General features: G+C 45.1%; 1 protein-coding gene across 4 annotated transcripts; it reads left to right on the forward strand.

The window, feature by feature from the left end:
* The first annotated feature begins 16 nt into the window (after positions 1 to 16).
* mmd (monocyte to macrophage differentiation-associated) lies at positions 17 to 11,926 on the forward strand. Of its 4 annotated transcripts, none has more exons than XM_062486651.1 (7): positions 68 to 285; positions 9,165 to 9,246; positions 9,605 to 9,765; positions 9,953 to 10,027; positions 10,233 to 10,334; positions 10,923 to 10,992; positions 11,694 to 11,926. In XM_062486651.1, the coding sequence occupies exons 1-7, from the start codon at positions 248 to 250 to the stop codon at positions 11,898 to 11,900; spliced, it is 735 nt and encodes a 244-aa protein (XP_062342635.1). In that variant the 5' UTR covers positions 68 to 247; the 3' UTR covers positions 11,901 to 11,926. The 4 variants fall into 4 exon arrangements, with proteins under 4 accessions (XP_062342616.1, XP_062342635.1, XP_062342607.1 ...); XM_062486641.1 differs by lacking the exon at positions 68 to 285 and adding an exon at positions 7,956 to 8,480; XM_062486632.1 differs by lacking the exon at positions 11,694 to 11,926 and having other exon boundaries at positions 17 to 285; positions 10,923 to 11,494.
* The last annotated feature ends 452 nt before the right edge of the window (positions 11,927 to 12,378 follow it).

Raw genomic sequence — 12,378 nt, forward strand, 5'->3', positions numbered from 1 at the left:
GAAAGAGAGAGAGAGAGAGAGAGAGAGAGATACGGAGAGATATAAATAGAGAGACTCACTGTCACTTCCCTCTGGAACCTAAACTACCGGGATCCACTTTTGTACATATTTATGTTTTTATCTCTTTCCGCTTTGTCTTTTTTAATGAATATATCAATTGTTTGTACAGTCACCTTTATTATTTTATTTGAAGACGTTTACTACGTTGTGATTTAGTGGGGGGGTTTGAACCCTACTGGAGAGGACGATGCTAGGATTTGACCTCCACCAGACAAGACTGAGACGGTAAGAGATGGTAACCTGTCTGACAATCCATCTGTCTGTGTGTCTGTCTGTTTGCCTGTCTGTCTGTCGGTCTGTCTGTCTGTCTGTTGGTCTCCCTGCCTGCCTGCCTGCTTGCCTGCCTGTTTGTCTGTCAGTCTGTCCAGGATTTTCTGTTCAGTGAATTTTAGTATTTGGTGTAAAGTACAGTGTGTTGCAATGCAGTTTGCAGATTGGGCCACAGTCTATTGCCCAGCACATAGCTGTGGTGTTATCAGAACAGTGATGTCTTACATAAGCATGTTGAGGCAATGTGAGGTCACAGCACCAGGTCGTTACCAGAGGTCAAGGGTCAGGGCAGGATAAGTTATCTGTTTCTGTCATGAAGGTCTTGACCTGCATAAGCCCACATCTTCATCTTAGTGGCCATGTTCCTCGACGTGTTTTGAATTCAAGGTTAAGCTACAAGTTACTCTGACGGACACTGTCTGTGAAGTGGTTTCAGCCCTCAATAGGGCAGAAAGATGTTGTAGCACAAGTGGTTCGGAGGCCTAGGGTCTATGGTGGTTCATCCCGCTCTTGTGACAAAGGTGGAAAGATGGGTAAAATTTTAACAGCTTGAAATAATAAGGGTTGTAAGGCAGGTATTGACAGGCAGACAGTTGTAGCGGGAACATAAAAGAGAGACAAGCAGGCTGAGAGACAGACAGCTAGCCAGACCGGCAGGCAAAGAGACAGACAGGCAGGCTGGCAGAGAGACAGGCAGGCAGGCAGACAGACAGACGGAATGTACTCACTGGAAACTTGTCATACCACAGACAGATATGAAGTGTTGACTTACACCTTGCAGTCGTCAAGCCAACAAAGATTCAAACAATGGAACTCCCACTGCACAAAGCGACACAGTAATCACTGATCACAACAAGGCAGCAAACTGATTGGTTATCTGTAAATCCAGAGTAAGTCAGTAAGTGTGTGATTCTAAATACAGTTTTGGGCTACGACAACATCAAATCCCGGAATTCCTGTTTCAGCTGTCAGGGAATGTGTAGGGCACTCGACAGTGAACATGGTTTGAGTACGCCCACATTTAACCTTTAAACCTCCAGGATGTTTTTTTCGTTCTGCGATGACTGGTATGAAGTGGTAAGACTCTTAGAGTAAAGGGAGGTCAGAATGTGTAGTGTGAATGTTGGGAACAACTCTGTGATGTAGATGTCCTTCCATATGTGACCTGAATACCCAGTGGTCCTTGTGGTTTTATGGTAGATGATAGTAAGAGACATGGGTTTGATCCCCTGGTCCTGACGCACATGAAACAGTCAAGTTTCCCAGCAGTAAAGCTGCCTGATTCAGGGTTGCGGTTAAACAGTGTCTGTGTCATTACTGGATATACCTGTATCAAACCTGTATTTTAAAACGCAAAAACCAAGGGAACATTTCTACTGAACAATGCTGATCCCCAACATCATTCTCCGACGCTGGATTGTTTTGACAGCTCAAATTCCACACTGTATGGACACAAAATGGTGTCACACTGTGTGGACACAAAATGGTGTCACACTGTGTTCTCCTGCAGTGGATGTGGTGGATGACAGAAGAATTCTTTCCCTGGTGAAGAAAAACCCCTTCACAACAGTTGGCCAGATCAAGAACACTCTCCAGGAGGTAGGCGTATCTGTGTCAAAGTCAACAAGAAGACTTCACCAGAGTAAATACAGAGGGTTCACCACAAGATGTAAACCATTGGTGAGTCTCAAAAACAGGAAGACCAGATTAGAGTTTGCCAAAAAACATGCCTGTACAGTTCTGGAACAACATCCTATGGACAGATGAGACCAAGATCAACTTGTACCAGAATGATGGGAAGAGAAGAGTATGGAGAAGGGAAGAAACTGCTCATGATCCAAAGCATACCACCTCATCAGTGAAGCATGGTGGAGGTAGTGTTATGGCGTGGGCATGTATGGCTGCCAATGGAACTGGTTCCCTTGTATTTATCGATGATGTGACTGCTGACAAAAGCAGTAGGATGAATTCTGAAGTGTTTCGGGCAATATTATCTGCTCAGATTCAGCCAAATGCTTCAGAACTCATAGGACGGCGCTTCACAGTGCAGATGGTCAATGACCCGAAGCATACTGCGAAAGCAACCAAAGAGTTTTTTAAGGCAAAGAAGTGGAATGTTCTGCAATGGCCAAGTCAATCACCTGACCTAAATCCAATTGAGCATGCATTTCACTTGCTAAAGACAAAACTGAAGGGAAAATGCCCCAAGAACAAGCAGGAACTGAAGACAGTTGCAGTAGAGGCCTGGCAGAGCATCACCAGGGACGAAACCCAGCATCTGGTGATGTCTATGGGTTCCAGACTTCAGGCTGTCATTGACTGCAAAGGATTTGCAACCAAGTATTAAAAGTGACAATTAGATTTATGATTGTTAGTTTGTCCAATTATTTTTGGTCCCTTAACCCTTGTGCTGCCTTCGGGTCACATGACCCAAAGGTTCATAATGAACCATCATTGTGTTTACCCAATTTTACCCACTACAAAAACAAATAAAAATAAATTTATTTTAACCTTTGCAATGTGGGGGGTCTGAGACAGCCCAACGGTTAAAAGAAAATGCTTCACTTTGTTTTTGTATGCGGTAAAGTTGTCGCAATACGACGGTGGGTCACAATGACTGATGGGTCAGAATGACCCGAAGATAACACAAGGGTTAAAAAGGGGGGGGCCACATATCAAATGTGTTGTAATTCCTACACCGTTCACCTGATTTGGATGTAAATACCCTGAAATTAAAGCTGAAAGTCTGCACTTAAAGCACATATTGATTATTTCATTTCAAATCCATTGTGGTGGTATACAGAGCCAAAATGATGAAAATTGTGTCAATGTCCAAATATTTATGGACCTAACTGTACGTGATCGCACGATGCTGGGACCACTCAAGCAGATCACGCGTGATCCTATGTGTTCAAGGGTTACGGTGTCTTTGACCTACGGGGACTGGAGACCCCCGGGGACCCCCACACGGGGACCCCCACACACGGGGACCCCCACACACGGGGACCCCCACACACGGGGACACCCACACAGGGACACCCACCAGGAGGAGATGAAGCAGTTCTGGAGGACATGGACGGAACAGCTAAGGCAGGTGCTTGACATCGGCTGCTGTGACAGCCATACCTCAATACCCTCAGTAGATAAAGTAAAACACACAACATATCAGGTGTCACAACCAATTAACCAATTAACCATTTATCCAATTAATTAATTAATCACTCGACCCGGCAGCCTCGGCTCTGAAATGGAAGTAACAACACGGAGAAAGCCTTGCCCCCGACGCTCATCCAGACGCCTAAAACAGAAGCAGGCTCTGCCAACAGTTCTCTCTGAAATAGCCCAGTCCAGGATCTCACCTAGAGGACAGACACCTATATGGTGTGTCTAATCTCCCCGCATACTGAGAAAGACTAGCTCTCGGTGATTACCTCTCCAACACATGCAACTTATCTTCGATTGTCTCTCCACAAATAAAAGATTACTGTCTACTTACACGGCAACACCCGCTGCTCTGTGAACGCTGCTTGCTGCCGGTTGAGTGATGATCTGAGTGAGTGAGTGCTTGTGACGTCACCCTGTGGGGGAATGTTACTGCGAGAACATGGTTGGTTACCCATATGTGTCCTTTTTTTGGTGGACTAAAAAACAAAAGCTGATATCACTAACTGGGACCTGAGAGGACCTAGTGTCCAGTCAGTAATCTCTGGTAATCTGCTGTGTACCATGTTCAACTGCGTATTAGAATCTAAAAGGCATTTCCATCCAGGAGATTTGTAAATCGCTTTTTTGATTGGGATGACACATAAGCCTCCCGCTCGAGTCCTAGTGACCAAAAATCTGCTTAAAGAAGGTTGAGGCCACAATAAGCAATAAAACTATTGTCCTAAGCCCATCCAGGGATCTGTGTAATAAAGGTGGATCCAAAAGAACAATAACCTCAAAAGTTTTAGATTAAAAATACACTTTATAAAAAATTTCCGTTTCATATAACATGAACATTTGGATAAATAAGAAACGTTGCAACATGAATTTCACGGCCATTCCTGAGGCTGTTCAAATGTTTGTGACATCAACAAAAAGCCAAACATCTCTCAACTAGACAGAATAAATAATTACATAATGGTTGCAAATATACTAGCCCCACCTCAATGCCAATGTGGTGGACATGAATAAATTGCTTGGTCTAGGAGGATAAAAAAAGGATACCCAATTCTGGTCTTCATTCTGAGTGCCAAACTACCTGTTACCAGTCAATGTGACTTACTTGGCTAGAGGACGTTCTAAAGAACAACATGCAACTGTGGCATGGTACGGTGCATTCTAATCTGGCAACAGACTAGACTTGTGTGATAGTGAGAGGCTATTTCTGTAATCCGTTTCTCTTTGGTGGCAGGTCTTGAGTTAATGGCACGCCACATGCTCGAGAAAGCACCATAGAGGGTGGGATTTGAACCCAGGTGCTTATGGCCTGCAGTTAAATTGCTCTACCACTGAGTTAACACAACTGCATAATTTCCTGATGCCATCTGCTATCGAGCCAGGCATGTAGCATGCTGCATCGCCTCACAGCCAGCGACGCATAACCACACATGCAGCCTGCAGCAGGAACTAGTCAGAACTAGCTAGTTGCATGAGACAGTAGGAAGGCCTGCATCAGACTCCGTTTTCCTCAAAGTTATCGTCAGACCAGCCGTGGACCCAACAGAAAGCTGACTCTTTTTACCCTGGCATGAAACTGTAAACCAATTACTGAGCTGTTTAACTGCATCACGTGTCTCCACAAAGCCGCTGTTATCCTGGAGGATGAGGGGGGGGGGGGGGGGGGCTCAGAGGAGACGGGTGCCCCCGGTGTGTCACAAGAAGACTGCTTGCCATGTCAACAACGCAGCCTAGCTTCATGTCTCCAAATGCATGAGTCAAACAGCTCCATACCACTGGGACTAGCTGTAGGTCAAGGGGAGGTGTCGGCAGGGGTCACACGAAGGGGCAATCCCATCTTTGTCCGACGCTTCTTAGCGTAACACCTCAGTGGTCTTTCACCCCATTGACACACACATGATGATCCTAATCCATATCCTCCTTCTATGAACTCTGACTTAGTCACTCTTACCTTTGTCTCTATTTCTCTGTGGGGCATGAGGGGTGAGGGGTGGGGTGTGTGTGGCAGTTTGAGAGCCAATGATACAGGTGTTCATAGACCCTGCGTGCTCGTCGCAGGACTGACTGTCCACACCGAAGAAGCAGTATGTGTTCTATACTGATTGTGGAAACTAACCAGTTCTCCTGATCTTCTAAAGCCGGCGATTGTCTTTCTGCCAGGATGCATGTCTCAGACCTAGAAATCTTTACAAGTGTTAGTGTGGTATCAAACGTTAGGGAGTGATGTCGATTTGACGTGTGGAGGTAAAAAGCTTTAGCAGTGTGAGCGTGGTGCCTCTACATTTAGTCATTTACATTTAGTCATTTAGCCTCTAGGAGTGTTGCTCGGTTGTTGCCAGGGCAGGCTGACACTACTAAAGCTAGCATATGGTGTCTCACTTCCCCCCGTGGTCCCTGCTAAAATCACCCTCTCAACCCCCTGAGAGATGACAGCTCCACAGCTGCACGCTTAGCAACTTGTAAACAATGAGAGATATCATCTTTCTGCTCCTTTTCAGTCAGCTCTGTTTGCTTCTATCTGCTTTCTATCACTACCACCCTTCTCTTCTTTGAATAGGTCCTTTTCCTTCTTTCTTTCTTTCTTTCTTTTTTTATCTATCTATCTTTCTATCTGTCTTCGTTTGTTCTAACTTTCTAACAATCTATCACCCCAACATGAATAAATCCCTCTCTCCAACCCTGATCTTCTTCCATGACATCCCCTGCTTTGAATCTCTCCCATATCCTGCATGACCCAGTCCCATTATATCTTTGGATCAGCCAGAGTTTAACTCTTCCAGTGTACAGCCTCATCCATCCTCCTTCTGAGAATCCACCCTCATTACCTCCAGGAGGACAGTCACACAGTGAGACAAATGTGGACTACAAGTTTGGAGTTTCAAAGTTTAGGTTCTAGTGCTCAAACCTAAATCCTAGATGCTTCTGAAGATTAATTTCCACCTAAATAATCCTAATCTGATGTGAGCTACAATTCTTATATACAATACGATGGAACGTTCATCAAGTAGAACGATTCTTCTCTCTCTCTCTCTCTCTCTCTCTCTCTCTCTCTCTCTCTCTCTCTCTCTCTTTCTCTCTCTCTCTCTCTCTCTCTCTCTCTCTCTTTCACACTCTCTCTCTATCTCTCTCTCTTTCACTCTCTCTCTCACTCTCTCTCTGACGACAATATAGATTAGACCTACTGTGCTTCTGTAATCCTTGTCGACCTTTGACCCTTGTAATACTGACGAAGAGTCCCGGAGGCGGACAGGATTACATCACTACTGTATATGTCACTAGATGTGACACAGTGGGATTGGATTTAAGGTAATGCAGTCTTTTCCTCAAAGACTCACAAGTCTGCAGGGAAGAAAATGCAGATTGCAATCACAGATTGTGCACATAAAAATAGATTATAGACAGACGAATGGACAGACAGATAGATGGAAATAATAACAACAGGATGTATTATCACACTTATGGTCCTTACATAAACACAGTGTTACCTACTGACTTACAGTTAGAGAACAATTATGCAACAGTCATCAACAGATCCCTTCAAAATGTTCTGTGAGGGAGTGCGTGCGTTTTTTTTGAAAGGTTGAAAAAATATTTTCAACCTTTCGAAAGGTTGAAAATAGCCAGACAACACAAAAAAGACAACACAAAAAAGGTTCATGTTTAAAACGTGAACCTTTTTTGTGTTGTCTTTAAAAAAATAATTTGTGGGAAGAAAAAAGTTTTAAAAAAAAAAGTTTGGCATCATTGATGAGTACTTGATGAGGACTCTACTATACTCTACTTTACTCTGTTGTTCTCTGCTATGCTTTAATCTACTCTGTTTTAGGCTTGTCTGTTCTCCTCTCCCCTCTCCTCCTCTCTCCTCTCCTTTCACTGTGTGTGAAAAACAAGTTTCGAAAGGTTGAAAAAAGATTTTCAAATACTTTTTCCTTAGTATATGTAGTCAGCAGCACTTCAACTTTTCAAGTCTTAGAACTTCCACATGAGTATCTGTAGGCTACATCTAGGCCTACTTGAGTGAAGGATGTGTGTACTTTTGCCATCCCTGAACATAACGTGTTTATAGAATAGGCCTACGTTATTTGTGATGTTTTGATAATTAAAAGACTGCATGAGTCATCATGGAACACCAGATGGTTTATCAAAAGTTTATTGACCTTGACTTTATTTACATTTTTGAGTTGATAACGTCTGTTGTTCAATGTGTGGGCTGTTTGTATAGTCTATTCAAAGCAATGCCATGTAGCCTTTGCACTTTGAGTTGCCAACGGATCACACCGATTTAGACAAAACCTAAACAAAGGACAATTGATATGATGTGAATGTCATTTGAGAGCAGCTAATGTCCTGTTAGACTGAAATGGAAAGCAACGTTGTAGCCTTGTCCAGTTGATGGATTACCGCTACATTATTTTGTAGTAAATATTTCCACTTTACTCTCAGCGTCACTACACACGTAGTACGCAAATTAACAGACAATGGCAAACTGATCATTGATTGGACCGATGGGAACGTAGCCAACTTTTTAAGACTTTTCATTGGTGAAAATGTCTATCAATCAACGTATTTTGTCATCGCTTCCTTTCAGTTTTTTAGCTAGCTGGCTAGCTCCATTTTTCTACTGTGTGAGAGGATCCTGATAACCGGGGGTGCTGTTGGCTGGGGCGGATCTGATGGAAGCGCTTCTGCTGTTGCTTCATGGACAAATTTGATTAGGCGATTTTATGATTGTCCTTATTTACGGCACAATGATTAGGAAAAGACTAAAATAGCGTTATGTCGGTAGTTTTGGGGGGAGAGAAAATATCGCTAACAGTGGTCTGATGGGCTTGCTAGTGTAGTGGATGACACAGTAAACCAAAGCGGCTTTCTTTGATATTTTGCTTGCTGGCTCGTTTATTTGGCGAGATATATATATTTTCTTGTTTGGAAACTTAGCGGAAAGCCATGTCCGGCACTAAAATGAAGAGAATGAACAGCTTCCAAAGGCAAGTTTTTCTTCTAACTAACGTGGCTGTCTGCCAGTCAATATGACATGTTGCGTTGTTGCGAAGAGACTAGTACTGCCTGACTCTGTCATCAAGCTATCTTAGCTAACTGGCTAGCTGTTGTATTGGAAGATAATCTATGAAATAACCCACTGGCAAACCCTTCTAATACCCATGTTGGATATAATGTGCTTTGTTTTATCTGTACCTTCGCTGGCTAACGTTATAGCTAGCCTTACTGTTTGTTTTAGAGCTTAATTTATTTCTGTTAAAAGCAGCAATTGATGATAGTCAGAATATGAATCGAAGCATGTACTGTCAGTGACAGCGCACCGAACCGTTTCCTGTTCATCCAAAAAACGGTTGAAAGGAAGTACTGTAGGCATCCGAGAATGCAGTAGCAGACGTCTGAAATCCGTTATCTGAGCTATTGTCGCCTTTGTATGAGTTGGCTCTTATGGAATTACTGAACTTAGGTAGTCAAAAAACCATGACCAAAACACTGGCGCAAAACATACCTTTGGAGAGTCTAGCAGTCAAAATAACAACGTTGCCTACAAGGCGGATGTGTTAATGGTTTAATGCGTGTCATGTTTGACATGAGTTGTAACGAGTTCCTGTTCATTACACCTTGTTACATGTGTTAATGTGTTACATGTGTTTGTTTTCCATGTTTTATAACAGGTTTATGAACCGTCGGGCCTCTGCAAACTGCCGATATCAGCCCACCCGCTATGAGCACGCTGCAAACTGCTACACTCATGCGGTGAGTCGGTCTGCTAGAGTAACATCGAACGTTTGCTAGAAGGCTGTAGTCTCCGCCATGTAATGAAATTCAGTGATTATTGATGAGGATTTAATATGAATAAGATGTCGTTTGTGCTTCGCTTACTCACTTCAATCACACTGTATATGTCTCTCTCTCTCTCTCTCTCTCTCTCTCTCTCTCTCTCTCTCTCTCTCTCTCTCTCTCTCTCTCTCTCTCTCTCTCTCTCTGTCTCTCTGTCTCTCTCCCCTCTCTCTCTCTCTCTCCCCTCCCTCTCTCTCTCTGTCTCTCCCTCCTCTCTCTCTCTCTCTCTCTCTCTCTCTCTCTCTCTCTCTCTCTCTCTCTCTCTCTCTCTCAGCTCCTCATTGTACCAGCCTTCGTGGGCATGGCGTTGCTCCACCGCCTGTCCGACGACGGCTGGGAGAAGATCACTGCCTTGGTGTACGGCATGGGCCTGTGTGCGCTCTTCCTGGTCTCCACCGTGTTCCACATCATCACCTGGAAGAAGAGCCACATGAGGTGAGAGACCAGGGATGCAAGATCCATCACCTGCCTCGAGTTAGACCAGGGACGCCAGATCTGTCATAACACCTAGTTAGTGATAGTCTTGGGCAGACATATTTTTCACAACAGCTTGTACAGGAAGTGATGGTTTGTGCCAGTGAAGGAACTGTATGTGAAGGAAGTGTATTTGTGTGTGTTTTAGGTCGATGGAGCAGTGTTTCCACATGTGTGACAGGGTGGTCATCTACTTCTTCATTGCTGCCTCCTACACACCTTGGTAAGACCCTCTCACGCACACGCACGCACACACACACACACACGCACACACACACACACCAATATCACAATTCCAATGTACCTGTACTTGTACCTGATGCAAATGGAAAATAAACTTGAACCCCCACACACACACACCTCCCTACTTCCCCCCTCTCCCTCCTCCACCCCTCCCCCACCTCCCCCACCTCCTGTCCTCCCCCCAGGTTGAACCTTAGAGAGCTGGGTCCTGTGGCCGCTCACATGCGCTGGTTCGTGTGGCTCATGGCCGTGGCAGGGACCGTCTATGTATTCTACTACCATGAGAAGTAAGCTCTATGTATTCTAGAAGGAAGCTCCATGTATTCTAGAAGGAAGCTCCATGTATTCTAGAAGGAAGCTCCATGTATTCTAGAAGGAAGCTCCATGTATTCTAGAAGGAAGCTCCATGTATTCTAGAAGGAAGCTCCATGTATTCTAGAACTAAGGTATATGTATTCTAGAAGTACGTATATGTATTCTGTGTTCTAGAAGTAATGTTGATATATTCTAGAAGTAAAGTATCTTTTCTCGGAGAAGGTCTAGGTATTTAACCATGTAAGACTCCCCACAGTGACTGTGTTTTCATTGAGTGCCAGTTGTAGTCTGCAGACTCAAAACATACAGATGTTCCTCTTCTTTGAGGGAAGGTTAATGACACAACAGTGTTTTATATTGCAGAAGTTTACATCCCAACATCTGTTTCTTTATCGTTTATTCTTAAACTAGGAGAGAGCTGATACATTATTAGACTTTTGAGATGAAATAGGCCACTTATTGTCAGCTAATCTATAACTCCAAGGTAGCTCAAACTGAGAACATGTGAATGGATGCAGTAACTTTGTGTGTGTGTGTGTGTGTGTGTGTGTGTGTCGCAGGTATAAGCTAGTGGAGCTGGCCTTCTACCTCACCATGGGTTTCTTCCCAGCACTGGTCATCACATCTATGGTAAAGTTCTCTGTTTGGTCTCTCTTTCTACCTCTCTCTCTTCCTACCTCTCTCTGTCTACAGCACAGTAGCACACACACATATAGAAGCACATCATATACCTATATCTGGCATAGGTGTATATATATTAGACTAGTTTGTAAACATATGCCTGCTGTGCGGTCTGTGCTGCCCCCTGCTGTGCAGTCTGTGCTGCCCCCTGCTGTGCGGTCTGTGCTGACCTCTGGTGGCGGGGATGTGCTAATACAGCCTGTAGGTTCTGCTGCATTATGCTGTTCTGGAGTGTTCAGTGTACAGAGTCAGGATATGGTGTGTACTTCCACAGGGATTTAATTGCACATGTTAACCCATGGAACCTTTTATCCCCTCGTTTCTGTCTCCGCTTCTCCCTCTCCTCTCCCAACTTGGTTCTTGGATTCTAACCTCGAGTCATCTTGGTTTCTAAGCTCTCGTCCTCCCCTCCACCATCTTCTCTCCCCCTCCTCTCCATCCATCCCCCCTGCTAACCTCTCCTCCTCCATCTTCTCTCCCCCTCCTCTCCATCCATCCCCCCTGCTAACCTCTCCTCCTCTCCTCCTCCATCTTCTCTCCCCCTCCTCTCCATCCATCCCCCCTGCTAACCTCTCCTCTCCTCCTCCATCTTCTCTCCCCCTCCTCTCCATCCACCCCCCCTGCTAACCTCTCCTCCTCTCCTCTCTCAGAGCAACACGGAGGGTCTTGTGGAGCTGGCGTTCGGGGGCCTCATCTACTGCCTGGGCGTGGTCTTCTTCAAGTCGGACGGCGTCATCCCCTTCGCCCACGCCATCTGGCACGTGTTCGTGGCCCTGGCGGCCACCGTGCACTACTATGCCATCTGGAAGTATCTGTACAAGACGGCGAGTGAGCGGGACACCATCCAAGAAGCCTGAGGAGGAGGGGGAGGGGGGTGTCCTGAATCCCCTCACAGCAGGAGGGGGAGGGGGAGAGGGGTGTCCTGAATCCCCTCACAGCAGGAGTGGGTGGTGGGAAAGGGGGGTGGAGTCAGCCTATGTGCACCCCCCCCCTGCCCCAGGGGAGGGATGGAGGTCTGAGGTGGCAGACCTGAGGTGGAAACAGGACATGCCGTATATCAAGCACATGAAAACAGACAGCTTTAGGCGCGTTCAATATACCTCCAGACATTTGGGGACTGTCACACGTGTTTTGTAGCGGGTGAACTAAATCAAGTTCACCTTAAGTGTCTGATAGTTGTAATGGACCCAGGGGTGGTAGTCACCCACCCATGTCTGTTGCTCCTTTCCCTGGAGCCTCTCTGTGTTCTCAGATAAAGTTTATCACGATGACCATGTATTGTTTACTGTTTTCTATGTAAGGAACAGTTTCGCTATTTCCCTAACGACGCACAGA

This window comes from Osmerus eperlanus, chromosome 2 (genome assembly GCF_963692335.1).
Source record: "Osmerus eperlanus chromosome 2, fOsmEpe2.1, whole genome shotgun sequence".
Classification (NCBI taxonomy): domain Eukaryota; kingdom Metazoa; phylum Chordata; class Actinopteri; order Osmeriformes; family Osmeridae; genus Osmerus; species Osmerus eperlanus.

Excerpts from the sequence above, each read along its gene's own strand:
- mmd (XM_062486623.1), top strand. The coding sequence starts at position 8,440 with ATGTCCGGCACTAAAATGAAGAGAATGAACAGCTTCCAAAG. Across the intron at positions 9,766-9,952 it reads TGGAAGAAGAGCCACATGAG|GTCGATGGAGCAGTGTTTCC; the intron begins GTGAGAGACCAG and ends TGTGTGTTTTAG. Across the intron at positions 10,335-10,922 it reads GTATTCTACTACCATGAGAA|GTATAAGCTAGTGGAGCTGG; the intron begins GTAAGCTCTATG and ends TGTGTGTCGCAG.